A 12,452-nucleotide genomic window follows, 5' to 3' on the forward strand; every position below is an offset into this window, starting at 1 on the left:
TTTGAGGTCACCATTAGTCATTTAATTCTTGTTTTCTCCATGATATGGACATTATTGGCTTTATAAAGATTAATTTCATTGGAAGCTTAAGTTTGTTGTTGTTTGGTGCTGAGGATTGAACCCAGGGATGCTTTACCACTGAGCCACATCCCTAGTCCTTTTTATTTTTTATTTGAGACAGGGTCTCACTAAGTTGCTGAGAGGCTGTCTTGAATTTGTGATCCTCCAACCTCAGCCTGCAGAGTAGCTGGGATTACAGGCATGTGCCACCATACCTGGCAAGCTTTGTTTTTTTTTTTTTTTTTTTTTTTTTAACTGTTAATTACCTACATCTAAGTCATTCTTTATCTAATAATATTAAATTATAATTTGTTTTATTTTATTGCCATCTATAATTTTACCTTATTTTTATTGACCTAGAATTGTTGCTGGTGCATATATTAAGTGCTTATAAATATTAAATCAATGAATGTTCTCAGCTACACAGTTATAAACACTCTTTTGTATTATTTTTGTAGATCATATCATTAAAGTAATCCATTTATAGATTTTACTAGTTTCTCATAAGACACTCATTTTTAAGTTCTTAATTTTTATTTCACTTTCTTCCTCTGTATTAACAGAGATTAGGCTTTTGCTTTTGAAGTTTTAACATTGAAAAGTTTCAGTATAATCATGCGATGCTTTTAACCCATATTAAGCTATAGAGCCAAAATGTTCATCGAGGCAGTTATTTCCTGGCTTTTGGCTATGAATCAGATTGTAACTATTTCTTTGATTTTGAAATTGTGGTTTCTTGAGCTAACTTGAGTGATATAAAAGATGAGTCTTGTTAGGCGTTTCCTCTCCTTTTTAAAAGTGTATTTGGTGTTTTATTGTAAACAAGTATTCTCCAAGGAAACATTTATCTGCAGTGTTACCTCATCAACCCTTAGAAATGGAAACCTTCCTATATGTACTTATTCTTAGTTTATTATTAAGCTATATGGTACTCACATGTGTGATGAAAATAGCCTTGTGTTTTTATTTTACACACACACACACACACACACACACACACACACACACACTTTTAATATTCCCAGACCTTTTAGAAGTAACTCTGTTCTGACTCAGTGTTCTGCTGATTACAAGACATTTTCCTCCACCCACTTTGGGAGTTGTGAATGTTTATCCTTTTATTGGTTAAGTCTGGCCACTGAGTACATGAGTAAATGTCACATGCATGTGGTATTACTTGTCAGAGTGGAATTCTAAGACTTCCTCTTTACATAGAACAGTTTAACTTTTGTGCTTCTGATCAGCGGCATGGTCCTGGAGACAGTTCTGCTTCCTCCTAATAGTTATGGCAGAGTTCAGAACCCATCGCTTTGCTGCCTGTGCAGTGAGGCCTCAGGATCTGCTGTACCCAACTTGACAGGTATGGTTTGGAGTCGATAGTTTGGGAAAGGGCAGATAACCACAGGAGTCAAGTGTGACTGGAGATATTAAAAAGTTAATCTTACCTGCTACTGTTAGCATCTACATTTTTTTTGTCAGTCAAGGTTCATGTTGCTTTTTTCCTTAGTCTTTCATGGTAGAATCTCTATTGAATATTTATCAAATATTGAATATTTATTAAATGAAAGAATATATGAATAATGTGATATTTTATGCTAAAGACATATTATATGTCTTTTTTTTTTTTTTTTTTTTTGTAGATGGACACAATACCTTTATTTATTTTTAAGTGGTGCTGAGGATTGAACTAAGTGCCTCACACATGCGAGGCAAGCATTCTACCACTGAGCTGCAACCCCAGCCCCCACATACGTCTTGATGTGAAGGACTTAAGCTATATTGAAAACTGTTGAATAATTTATCCAATTTAGTTTTTAAAAGACATTAAAGTTATTAGCTTCTTGGAGAATACACAGATGAAATAGAATTCAGTCAAGAGAAATTTTTATGAAATACCTGAAACTACCTAAACTGAAAATTTGTATTTTAATTTTTCCAATTACTGCCTGGCAAATTTCTAATAAAACTGATAAAAAGTTATTGAATAACTGATTGTTGGAAGAGTTTTTGATAAAATTAAACATTAAGTTTCAGGTTACTCTGAATTTGAGTTTTATTATTCTAGATTTTAACTTGTTTAATCATGGTAATTTACTTTGTACAAGCTGTTACTGCTGTTTTGCTTTATTTTTGTTGTATACTACACATTTATTAATAGAAAAAAGTTCACAGAGCCGGGTGCAGTGGCACATGCTGATAATCTCAGTGATGTGGGAGGCTGAGACAAGAGGAGTGTAAGTTTGAGGCCAGTCTGGACAATTTATTGAAACATTGCCTCAAAATAAAAAAATTAAAAGGACTGGGGATGTAACTCAGTTCTAGAGTGCCTCTAGGTTCAATCCCCAGATCCCTAATACTGAAGGAAAAAACAAGGAGTGTGCAGGATAGAGAAACAGAGAAAGAAGTAACAGAGTTACCTTTTTAAAATTATCATAAAATAGTTTTGCCACTGAGTTCCTTTACATACATAAGTAAACTTCAGTCTCTCATGAGTCCATCATCTACCTCTATAGCAGTGATCAACTAGAAGATCAGTTAAATTACTATATAAGTTAACTTGGTGTATAGTGGTCACTTCACACTGTTCAAAAATGAAACTTTTCAGCCTACATAGCTCCATTCAGGCTTTCTCAGTATATCTGAAGCATCCAGACACGTCTGTCTCAACTGATGAAGAAAGTGCCACAGACTAGGCCCACTGAGGTTTACTTGCTCTTCCAACAGACTTTTGTTTCATTTTGGTTTTGCCTTTACCCCTTAGCTTGTTCTTTTCTGTTTCTTTCTTTTAACTGTTTGATTCAATACATAGTCATTCTTGGCCCCAGAAAAATGTTGGATTTCTTTTCTTTAAAAAAGTTTGTCTTTTGTTTGGTGCTAGTAGGTAGGATGGGGTTTCAGTGGATATCCTGTGCAGACGGATTTACAGGAAATTGACCCTCAGTTCTATGAGAACAAAAGAGTGAGTGGGAAGAAAGAAGAAAAGAAGGAAGGAAGATCTTTTGACTCAGCCAAAAAGACCATAAAACCAGAGATGGGAAGAAGTGGAGGGGTAGGAAATGAAAAGGATCATTTTCTAAGTGGTGGTTCTTTTAGTATTTTTGCCTACTAAATTATATTTATCCTGTATTTTTCTTAATTTGTATATTTCAGAAATATGTAGTATTTTTTACTTTTAGATGTTTTAAAAATTTATGTAAATTGTGCTGTGACTCTTATCCTGTTTTCTCCTTTTGTCAAATAACTTTTTTTTTTTTAGGGGGGGTACTGGTAATGAACCCAGGAATACTTCAGCACTGAACTACATCTCCAGTCATTTTCTTTTTTAATTTTGAGACACAGTCTTGCTAAATTGCTGAACTTGAAATCCTCCTGCCCCAGTTGCCCGATTACAGACATGTGCCCCTGCACCTGGCTAAATAACATGGTTTTAAAGAAGCTAACTTGCCTTTAACAGTCTTTCCTTGGGCCTGGAGTTCCTCCCCTGATAGATGAATCATATACTATGGACATGTCCTTGCACATCGACAGTCATCAGTACAGAATTCCTACTTATCCATTTTAAATGCTTACCTAATCTAAAGTCTGAAATCTTGCCTGGCTGTAGAGTTTTGTTTTGTATTCTGTCCTCTTATAGCATCCTCCAAGTATGGCAGTCTACATGATTTATTCTTTTTTTGAAAACTTCTTATATCCAGGCACTGTTTGGTGCTCACTATTCAGTGAATAAAACAGAAAATTCCTGTCCTTATAAAACATGTATTCTAGTAGGGGGAGTTTGATAATAAGCATGAATATAGTAATTAATAAGTAAAATATATGTTTGGTAATAAGAACTGTGGAGAAAAATATATCAGGAAAGGAAACATGGAAGATGTGAAAGTGTTGGTAATAGTTACACTTTAAAATAGAATAATCAGAAAATGCCATGCTGGGAGGGTAGTATTTGAGTAAAATGTCGTAAGTGTTTTAGGCAGAAGGAAAGCCACCACAAAGATCCTGAAGCAGGAGTGTATCTACCATGTTTAAACAATAGCAGGGGTAGGGTTAGTGGTCAGAATGACATAAACTAGGGGAAGAGTAGTAAAAGATGAACTGCACAAGACAAATTGTGAAAGGCCTCGTGGCTCTTTAAGGATTTTGATTTTCACTCTAAAATGGGGAGTCATTGAAAGAGTTTTAAACAGGAGTAACACAGTTCGGTTTATGCTTTAAGAGATAACTGGTGTGTTGACGAGCAATAGGCAGAAAGTGAAGACAAGTGGAAATCAGTGGTGTCGTGAAATAATCTAGTTAATACATGATTATTTTAACAGAATAGTGGTCGTGGAGAGGGTGAGTGAGAAATGGATAGACTTTGAATATTCCTGAAGACAGTGCCAATAGAAGTTCTGAGTGAATTGGATGTGGAGTGAGAACACGCAAGCAAGAAAGAAATTGTGAATGATTACAAAAGTTTTTGACCTCAGCACCTGAAAAGATGAAATTATCATTAGCCGAGATGGGAATTCTGTGGAAGAAACAGATTTGGGGTGGGGTGGGGAAAATGGAGAGTAGTTTTGTATATTAAGTTAAATAGTGTTATTAAAGATATCTAGTCTTTATGTTCTGAAATCCATCACAATACTTAGCATACAATAAATGTTCTTTCAAGTTACTGGTTTTGTAAATCTTACAACTTGGGGGAGTGGGATGGGAGGAGTGTTGGCTTGGGCACGTGCTCTACAACTGAGCTACTTCCCCAGCCCCAATCTTAAACTTTAATACACTGGGTTTTACAAAGTTAGGTATAAATATATAGCATTTGCTGGGTTTGTCCTAATAGGGTTTAGGTTGGCTACAGTCTGCTTAATTCTATAGTATCTCTACCTTGTCATTGGTAATGGAACAGTTCTCCAGGGGTGAGATTTTCTTTTATAATTTCAAACAAGCGATTTCTATCTAAAAAGAATGAAGAACACTTGAAACTGTTTGATAATCATTAGACAGTAATTACTACAAAACATCATAATGTGTTACCACTGTTTCTGACAAAATCATTTATCAGTGTGGATCTTGTGTTTAGTGTGGACCCTAATAAATGTGATAAAAGTGATATTTTCTGGGCTTTTTTTTTTTGAACAATGCTCTTGATTTTAATAAAGGACTGGCATTTGTGATCCAATGGAAAGTATGGTGGAGCAAATAATTTTTTCATTGAAATAAAGAAAAATACAGTACATGTGACCTCTTTAAAGAATGTTTCTTGTAATGGTGTTTTATTTATTTGGTAATCCTAAATTGGTTTATCTTGTGTATAATTTAACTGTTCGATTCATTGTATGCTCTGTGTTTACAGGGAGCAAGTATTTGCTTTAAGTTGACTTTTCAGGACACCTGAACATATCTTTATCATAATACTCAATGCAAAACAAAATTTAGTTAACTGTAGAAATGTAGACATTTCTTTCTTTTCAGAGAAGGAAGGAATGTGATGAAGTGAAAGGATACCACTGTTAAGAGAATTGCAGATCCAACCTGCCCCGGGAATTTCTGTCAGTGTCATGTAGACAGTTACAAAACCAATTTTTAAACATTGGTTAGTGTGATTTTAAGATTAAAATACATTTCATTGTTTCCTGTCATACATTTTTGTGTAAGTTAGCAATTCATTCAGCTAATAGTTATTGAACACCTATTATGAAAACTTGACAGGAAAAAGATTTAGTTCTTACCCCTAAGGAGTCCGTTGTGAAGTGTGGAGATGACTGATGGAACAAGTGTCATGCTTTGAGAGCCCAGAGAGATGGTTTCCTAGGTGAGGTTATCAGTTTCTAGGGGAGCTAAGTGTTGTAAGATGAGAAGTCAAGTTAGTTAGAAAAAAGTAGGCTCAGAACCCATTCCATGTGTACAGGACTCAATGAATAAAGGCCAAAAGGTGGGAGGCAAAGTGACATATGTTATATCTGAGATGTGGAGTGGGGAGAGGCAAAGCTGGGGAAGTAGGTCTGGATTGCCTACTGACCTGAAAGTTCTCAAAGGCTGTGATAAGGAGACTTCAGCTTGATGGTGAACTATTGAAGAGGCTTAAGAAGAGTGATGTGGTCAAATTTTTGTCTTAAATAGATCACTTTGCCAGCTGTGTGGAGGATGGATTTGAGGGAGACAAGACTGGAGGCAGTAGTCCAGGTGAGATGTTGGGAATCTGAACTGAGGTCTTGGAAGTAGAGATGAAAATAAGAATGGACTTGATGCAAAATAAAACCACAGATTTAAAGGTTTTTCCCTTCAAATATGATAAAAAATAATTTTAAATTAAAAGTGAGAAGAGAGATGTAATACAAAAATTTGTTATAAGACATACAGTTGAATGGTTTGCCTTAGCACACAGACACTAAAATCAGTCCCAGAAATCTAGAAAATTCCTTTTGGAAGAACATTTATTTTTTTGAAAAACCAATCTGGGCTGTGTAAAACAGGTGATCTTTCAGACAATATAAGGATCACCTATCTACATGTATGAATAAAGTTAGGAACTACAAAGCCTTGAGGAAGAAAAATGTCTTAAAAGACTTCAACCACTGCACATGGTAGAAACTCAAATATCCATTGATTAAATTATCGGTATTTTACAAAGATCTGCTCAGGAAAAGAAATTGAAGCTTTTTAAAAAGTCATTAAAACAATGAACAGTTGCAGACTAATCTAACCTAAAAAGATTGTTTGGAATGTCAAGAATACTTTGCATTGAACCAAAACCTGTTTCTTTCATTTAGCAGAAATTTTAGGATTGTTTTGCTAAAAACATTATTCTACAATTTTTATATGTAAATAGAAGATTTGGGTTTATTCTTCTATATTTCTGAAAATTTTCTTTTTTCTGTAGTTTGATTTCTATGGAGAAAGTAATGGAAGAAATGTAGTTGAGAATTTATAAAACATAACAATTCTTTATTTAAAGCCATCACTACAATAAAATATCCTATTTTTTTTAAAGCTAGGAGCCTCTTTCTGAGCTTCCTTTTTTCATTTTGAAAAACTATGCCTTGTCTGACTTTGGTGCATGCATATAAATCAGAGCTAAACTCTCATTTTGTGGTCCTTTCTGTGACTACCTTGTTACCATTTCAAGAAATAATTCTATATCTAATGCTCAGGAGACATAGTGCCTAATTGCTCATCTTCATGACTGTAAACTGTACAATTCTGTGTCTTTGGAGTTGTGGGTATAGGCCAGCAACTGAAATACTGTGTCTGTACTGAATTCAAATGAATTTTCAGCTGTTGAACTCATCGTGAATTCCTTTCCCTTTTTGTGTCTTTCAGAAGCTTTGCACCGTCCCTATGGTTGTGATGTTGAATCCCAGGCACTGAATGAAGCCATTAGGTGGAGCTCCAAAGAGAACTTGCTTGGAGCCACTGAGAGTGACCCTAATCTCTTTGTTGCACTTTATGATTTTGTAGCAAGTGGTGATAACACACTCAGCATCACTAAAGGTGAGGCTTCTATATAACATCCAGTTTCTATTAGTGGTTAAGAAATAAAGGAGACTGACTGGCTTCTGCCACTGACTAAAATAGCTAACTGATTTGGGCCTAGATACTTCTGGTTCTCTTTTAGCTGTGTAAGAGTACTGACCTATAAAGCGTAACTCTATTTTTTAGGGTTTTGGAGGATAAAACCGAGTGAAAACACCTTAAGGGGGAAAAATCTGTCTTCTCAGAAATCTGTATTGTATATAATTTTGTGTTTGCTCTCTCATGCTCTCTCTCTCTCTCTGTCTCTTGCTCTTTCTGTATATATACACACACACACACACATACATATATATGTATATATGTTCTTGGCTTTTGCATTTATAAAGGCTCCCATTGGGGAAAAATGTATTTCAGGATAATTTTTAACTAAGTGAAGTTGTAACTTAATGATTATTTGTCAAACAGATGCCTGCTGCTTGTAAGTTTCAGAAAGAATTAAATGGTCATTCCATGTCAAGAAGGCAGCCTTCCCCACTTGAGGAATGTTGCTCTTATGTAAAAATTTTATAGACATTCTTTTTTTTTTTTATTTTTTTTTTATTTTTGTAGTTGTTTATGGACAGCATGTCTTTATTTTTTGTTGTTGTTGTTTTGTTTATTTTTATGGGGTCCTAAGGATCGAACCCAGTGCCTCACGCATGCTAGGCAAGCGCCCTACCACTGAGCTACAGCCTCAGCCCTGGACATTAATTCTTAACATCCCATCCCATTCATCAAAAGGAGAAATCCTTAAAACTGAATTCTCAAACTGAGGTGTAGGTGTGTCCCAGAGTGGATATGATTGTATATTAGCATGTTTCAGGAGTTTTCAAAGGCATATAGGAAAAGTAAAAGTGCTTTCTCTCCAGGCATCAACTTAAATATTTTGGGTAGTTTTAGGAGCAGGATGTGGACAATATGTATATGTGTGTGTGGGGTTGTGTTTATGTAATTGAAGGAAAATATTACATAAAGTTTGAGGATTAAACAAAGGATTTCAAAGAAAAATTCTCCTGTAGCCTCTTGGGCAACAGTGCACTCTGTTTTACCTTTACCAGTACTTCAGTGGAGAAATTTGCAGAGTGATAATTCAGTACATTCTTTCCTAGGTAGGATTTTCTTGTGGTATTTTCCAAGACAGCACAGTCACCAAGGGAACATTGATGTAGAAAGTCTTCATTTCTCATTTACCAGGTATAGCAACCACTAATGTGCTGCTCAAGGATTGGGATTCCCTTTATCTTATAGCCAAGAGTGGTTTCTCTTAAATTCATGAAATGTCAAGATTTTTCTTATCTTTCTTTCCTTGTTTTTTGGTACTGGGGATTGAATCCAGGGGTGCTCTTACCACTGAGCTATGTCCCCAGTCTTTTTTTATTTTTTATTTTGAGACAGGGTCTTCCTAAGTTGCCCAGGCTGGCCTGAAACTTGGGATCCTTCTGCTTCAGCCTCCCATATAGTTGGGATTACAGGTGTGTGCCACTGTGCCTGACTAGTTCCTTCTTCTTTGAAGATGATACTTTACTTGAAGTAAAAAGAAGAATTCTGCCGGACCCGGTGCCTACCTGTAGCCGAGCTACTCAGTGACACTGAGACAAGATGATCATTTAAGCCCAAGAGCTTCAGACGAGCCCAAGCAACATAGCAAGACTCTGTCTCAAGAAAGGAAAAAAATAAAAAAGAAAGAAAAGAAAGTTCTTTTAGGATTCCTCTGCCAAAAGGCCCAATTTTTATGGTAGTCAGAATTTCCAGAGTATAAAATTCTAACTGCCAAAAAGAAAAAAACAAAAGCCTATGATGTTTGTATCCTAATTATGATGGTCTATAATTACCAGTTCTATTTAAGGAAGGGGCAATATGAAAACACACACACACACACACAAATCCTTGGTCTTCTAGTTCTGTGGACTAGTTGAGAAAAGGAACAGAGCAACAAGTTTTCTTAACTTTTTCTATAAATATAGAAAATATAGTTGTCTAGTATTCACCTGTGCACTTACGCATATCCACTGCTGCACAAGACACTCTCTTCTCTGTGTACATTGTATGAATATTATATACTCATGTGTGTATATACATGTGCTTTTGTATTTTTCCTCATATGGAGGTGTTTCAGGTGAGATAGTAGGGCTAAAAAGTTATGCTCTGTAAATGTTCCTGGAGGTCACTGGGAAAAGATAGATGGATCCCAGAGTAATTATTTTGAATTTTTCTTCAGTAGCCTTTGCCTGGTATTTTCTGGGCAATGCAATTGATTTGGCATCCTTTTGCTTTTTGACCCTCAGAAAGTAGGGGTGAACTCTGTAGGAAACCTTGCGTCTGTTGGAGATATGAGCCTAAGGCACTACAAGAATTCATTAGATTAACTTTTATGCATTACTAAATACCTGCACATAACTAGTATTTATATATTAGAAATACTTATACATTACTTAAATAATAATGATCTCTTTTTCACCTTCATGTTTTTCCAAAGAAGCTTCTAATATATGCCTGAAGATTTAGGGGCAAAATGTACATTTAAGTCTAAATTTGCTGAGCATGGTGGCACTCACCTATAATCTCAGCAGCTCAGGAGGCTGAGGCAGGAGGATCATGAATTCAAAGCCAGCCTTAGCAAAAAAGACAAGGCACTAATATGCAACTCAGTGAGAACCAGTCTCTAAATAAAATACAAAATAGGGCTGGGGATGTGACTCAGTGGTTGAGTGCCCCTGAGCTCAATTCCTGGTTACCTGCTGCCCGCCCCCAAAAAAGTCTAAATTTGTTGTTAACTTTAATAGAGAAATCCAGAACATTGAAATTGATGGCAAAGATACACTAAGTGACTTGTATTTGGGGTTCCATCTTCGAAGTCGGCTTCCCTTTCATACACTAATTTCAGAGGAAGGGATAGGGGATTCATTCTTTGTTGATAACAGGAGGGAAACCATAACTATATTGGGAAATTGTAACTGTTTTAAAACTCGAGTCCTGGAAGTAGCTGTGCTTTGAGAGTCCTCTCTGCCTTCTCCTGCTCTCCTGGTTTTCTTGGTGAAAACATTGCTGAAAACTCTTTGGTCTTGTGTATGTTTGTTTGTTTATATAAGTGGTTTTGTTGCCTTGGTGTCAACTGATTTTTAGAAGCAACTTGGTATTTCACGTCTTATCGCTAGTTTTTGATTATTATTATCATGATAAGCTATTTTGAGGGAAAGGGAATTTTATTTTTCTTGTACTATTTTTTTTTCTAGCCAGTTGAGTAACTGTTCTGTAGCACCATACAGTTTCTGGGAACATTTTTAAGGTGGTATATAAACCTTTAAAATTTTGTAATAAAATTTTGTATTAAATGTAATAAACAGAAAACCATTTCTGTTCTTATAGTTTAAGCTACAAATCAGAGTTCAGTCAGGACATGGTGAGCAACCAACTTTTTGTTATTTAAAAAAAAATTTTTAATCTTGGCATCAAAGTTCTTGATTTTTTTTTTTCAGCAAGTTTCAAAGTTTGACAGTACACCGCATCAGTTTGAAATAAAGTCCTCTCTTTTCTTTTGTTCCTGATGACTCTGTGGCTAGGTGAAAAGCTACGAGTTCTTGGTTATAACCAGAATGGCGAGTGGAGTGAAGTTCGCTCTAAGAATGGACAGGGTTGGGTGCCAAGCAACTATATCACCCCAGTGAATAGCTTGGAAAAACATTCCTGGTACCATGGGCCTGTGTCACGCAGTGCAGCGGAGTATCTACTCAGCAGTTTAATCAATGGCAGTTTCCTGGTGCGAGAAAGTGAGAGCAGCCCTGGGCAGCTGTCCATCTCGCTCAGGTATGAGGGACGTGTGTATCACTACAGGATCAATACCACCACAGATGGCAAGGTAAGACTTGCTAGTAACCACTAGTGTGGACTGGCTGCTCTGAACAAACATTATTCTCATTGACTTAAGTGGAGTATAGCTTTTCTGTCTCATGTGAAATAAGATATTTGCTAAATTTGTGAGTTAGAATGTTCGGCATATTAGAGCTTGCTCTTTCCAAAACAGTAAAGTAATATAAACTAAAAAGAGGAGTATGTCAATAGTTTAAAGATGAGCTAGATGGAAGGTGAACAATGAAGGGAACTGCTATGTAAGTTAGGTGATCTAATCAACACAAAAATATACACTCAATATAGTGATAGAATTTATGAATCAACTGTGTTTCATGGAAAATTAGGATCATCTCTAGAAAGTTCATGGAGTAAGAATTGAGATTTTTGAGACTGGCATTGATCATTAAATGTATGTTAACATAAATAAGATCATTTTAGTCATTTAGCATTTTTTATGGTGAGAAGATCACATGTTATAACGGACTTACTTTATTTATATTGGGGGTGGTACTGGGAGTTGAATGCAGAGGCCTTAACCAGCGAGCCACTCCCCCAGCCTGTTTTTTGTCTTTTGAACAGGGCCTAAATTGTTGAACTTGTGATCCTCCTGCCTCAGCATCCCCAGTTGCTGGGATTATAGGTGTGCACCACCATGTTTGGCCCAAATGGATGTATTTAGAATGGAATTGTTATATTTTATGAATTATGAAGCCTGAACTTATACCATTTGTTCTTCTTTTGAACAGTAAATTTAGGTGAAATCCTTTTTTCCATTTTTTTCTCTGTGTGATATGTATAGTAGGGAGATAGCATGGGCTTTAGACCAAACACACCCGTTTTGCTTTGTCTGTACCATTTATTACCTTTGTTATCTTGCATAAGCCTCAATTTCCCAAAGTCCCACTTAATGCTAGGCATGGTGACACATGCCTATAATCCCAGATACTTGGGAGACTGAGGTAGGCACAAGTTCAAGGCTAGCCTCATCAACAAAGGGCTGGGCTATAGCTCAATGATAGTGATCGCTGAGAGGGAAAAATGTCCCACAT

General features: G+C 36.0%; 1 protein-coding gene across 8 annotated transcripts in view; it reads left to right on the plus strand.

The window, feature by feature from the left end:
- ABL2 (ABL proto-oncogene 2, non-receptor tyrosine kinase) overlaps positions 1 to 12,452 on the plus strand; it is a 99,689-nt gene that overhangs the window by 70,976 nt on the left and 16,261 nt on the right. For 2 of the 8 annotated variants that reach the window (XM_079105913.1, XM_079105917.1), the window contains exons 2-4: positions 6,163 to 6,225; positions 7,363 to 7,533; positions 11,115 to 11,410. In XM_079105913.1, coding sequence (XP_078962039.1) covers positions 6,163 to 6,225; positions 7,363 to 7,533; positions 11,115 to 11,410 — 530 coding nt within the window. Of the gene's footprint in view, positions 1 to 554; positions 1,421 to 6,162; positions 6,226 to 7,362; positions 7,534 to 11,114; positions 11,411 to 12,452 lie in introns of those variants that run through there. The other 6 variants (XM_079105915.1, XM_079105919.1, XM_079105914.1 and 3 more) reach the window with 5 other exon arrangements.

Source organism: Sciurus vulgaris (genome assembly GCF_902686455.1).
Source record: "Sciurus vulgaris genome assembly, chromosome: 12".
In the NCBI taxonomy this organism is placed as follows: domain Eukaryota; kingdom Metazoa; phylum Chordata; class Mammalia; order Rodentia; family Sciuridae; genus Sciurus; species Sciurus vulgaris.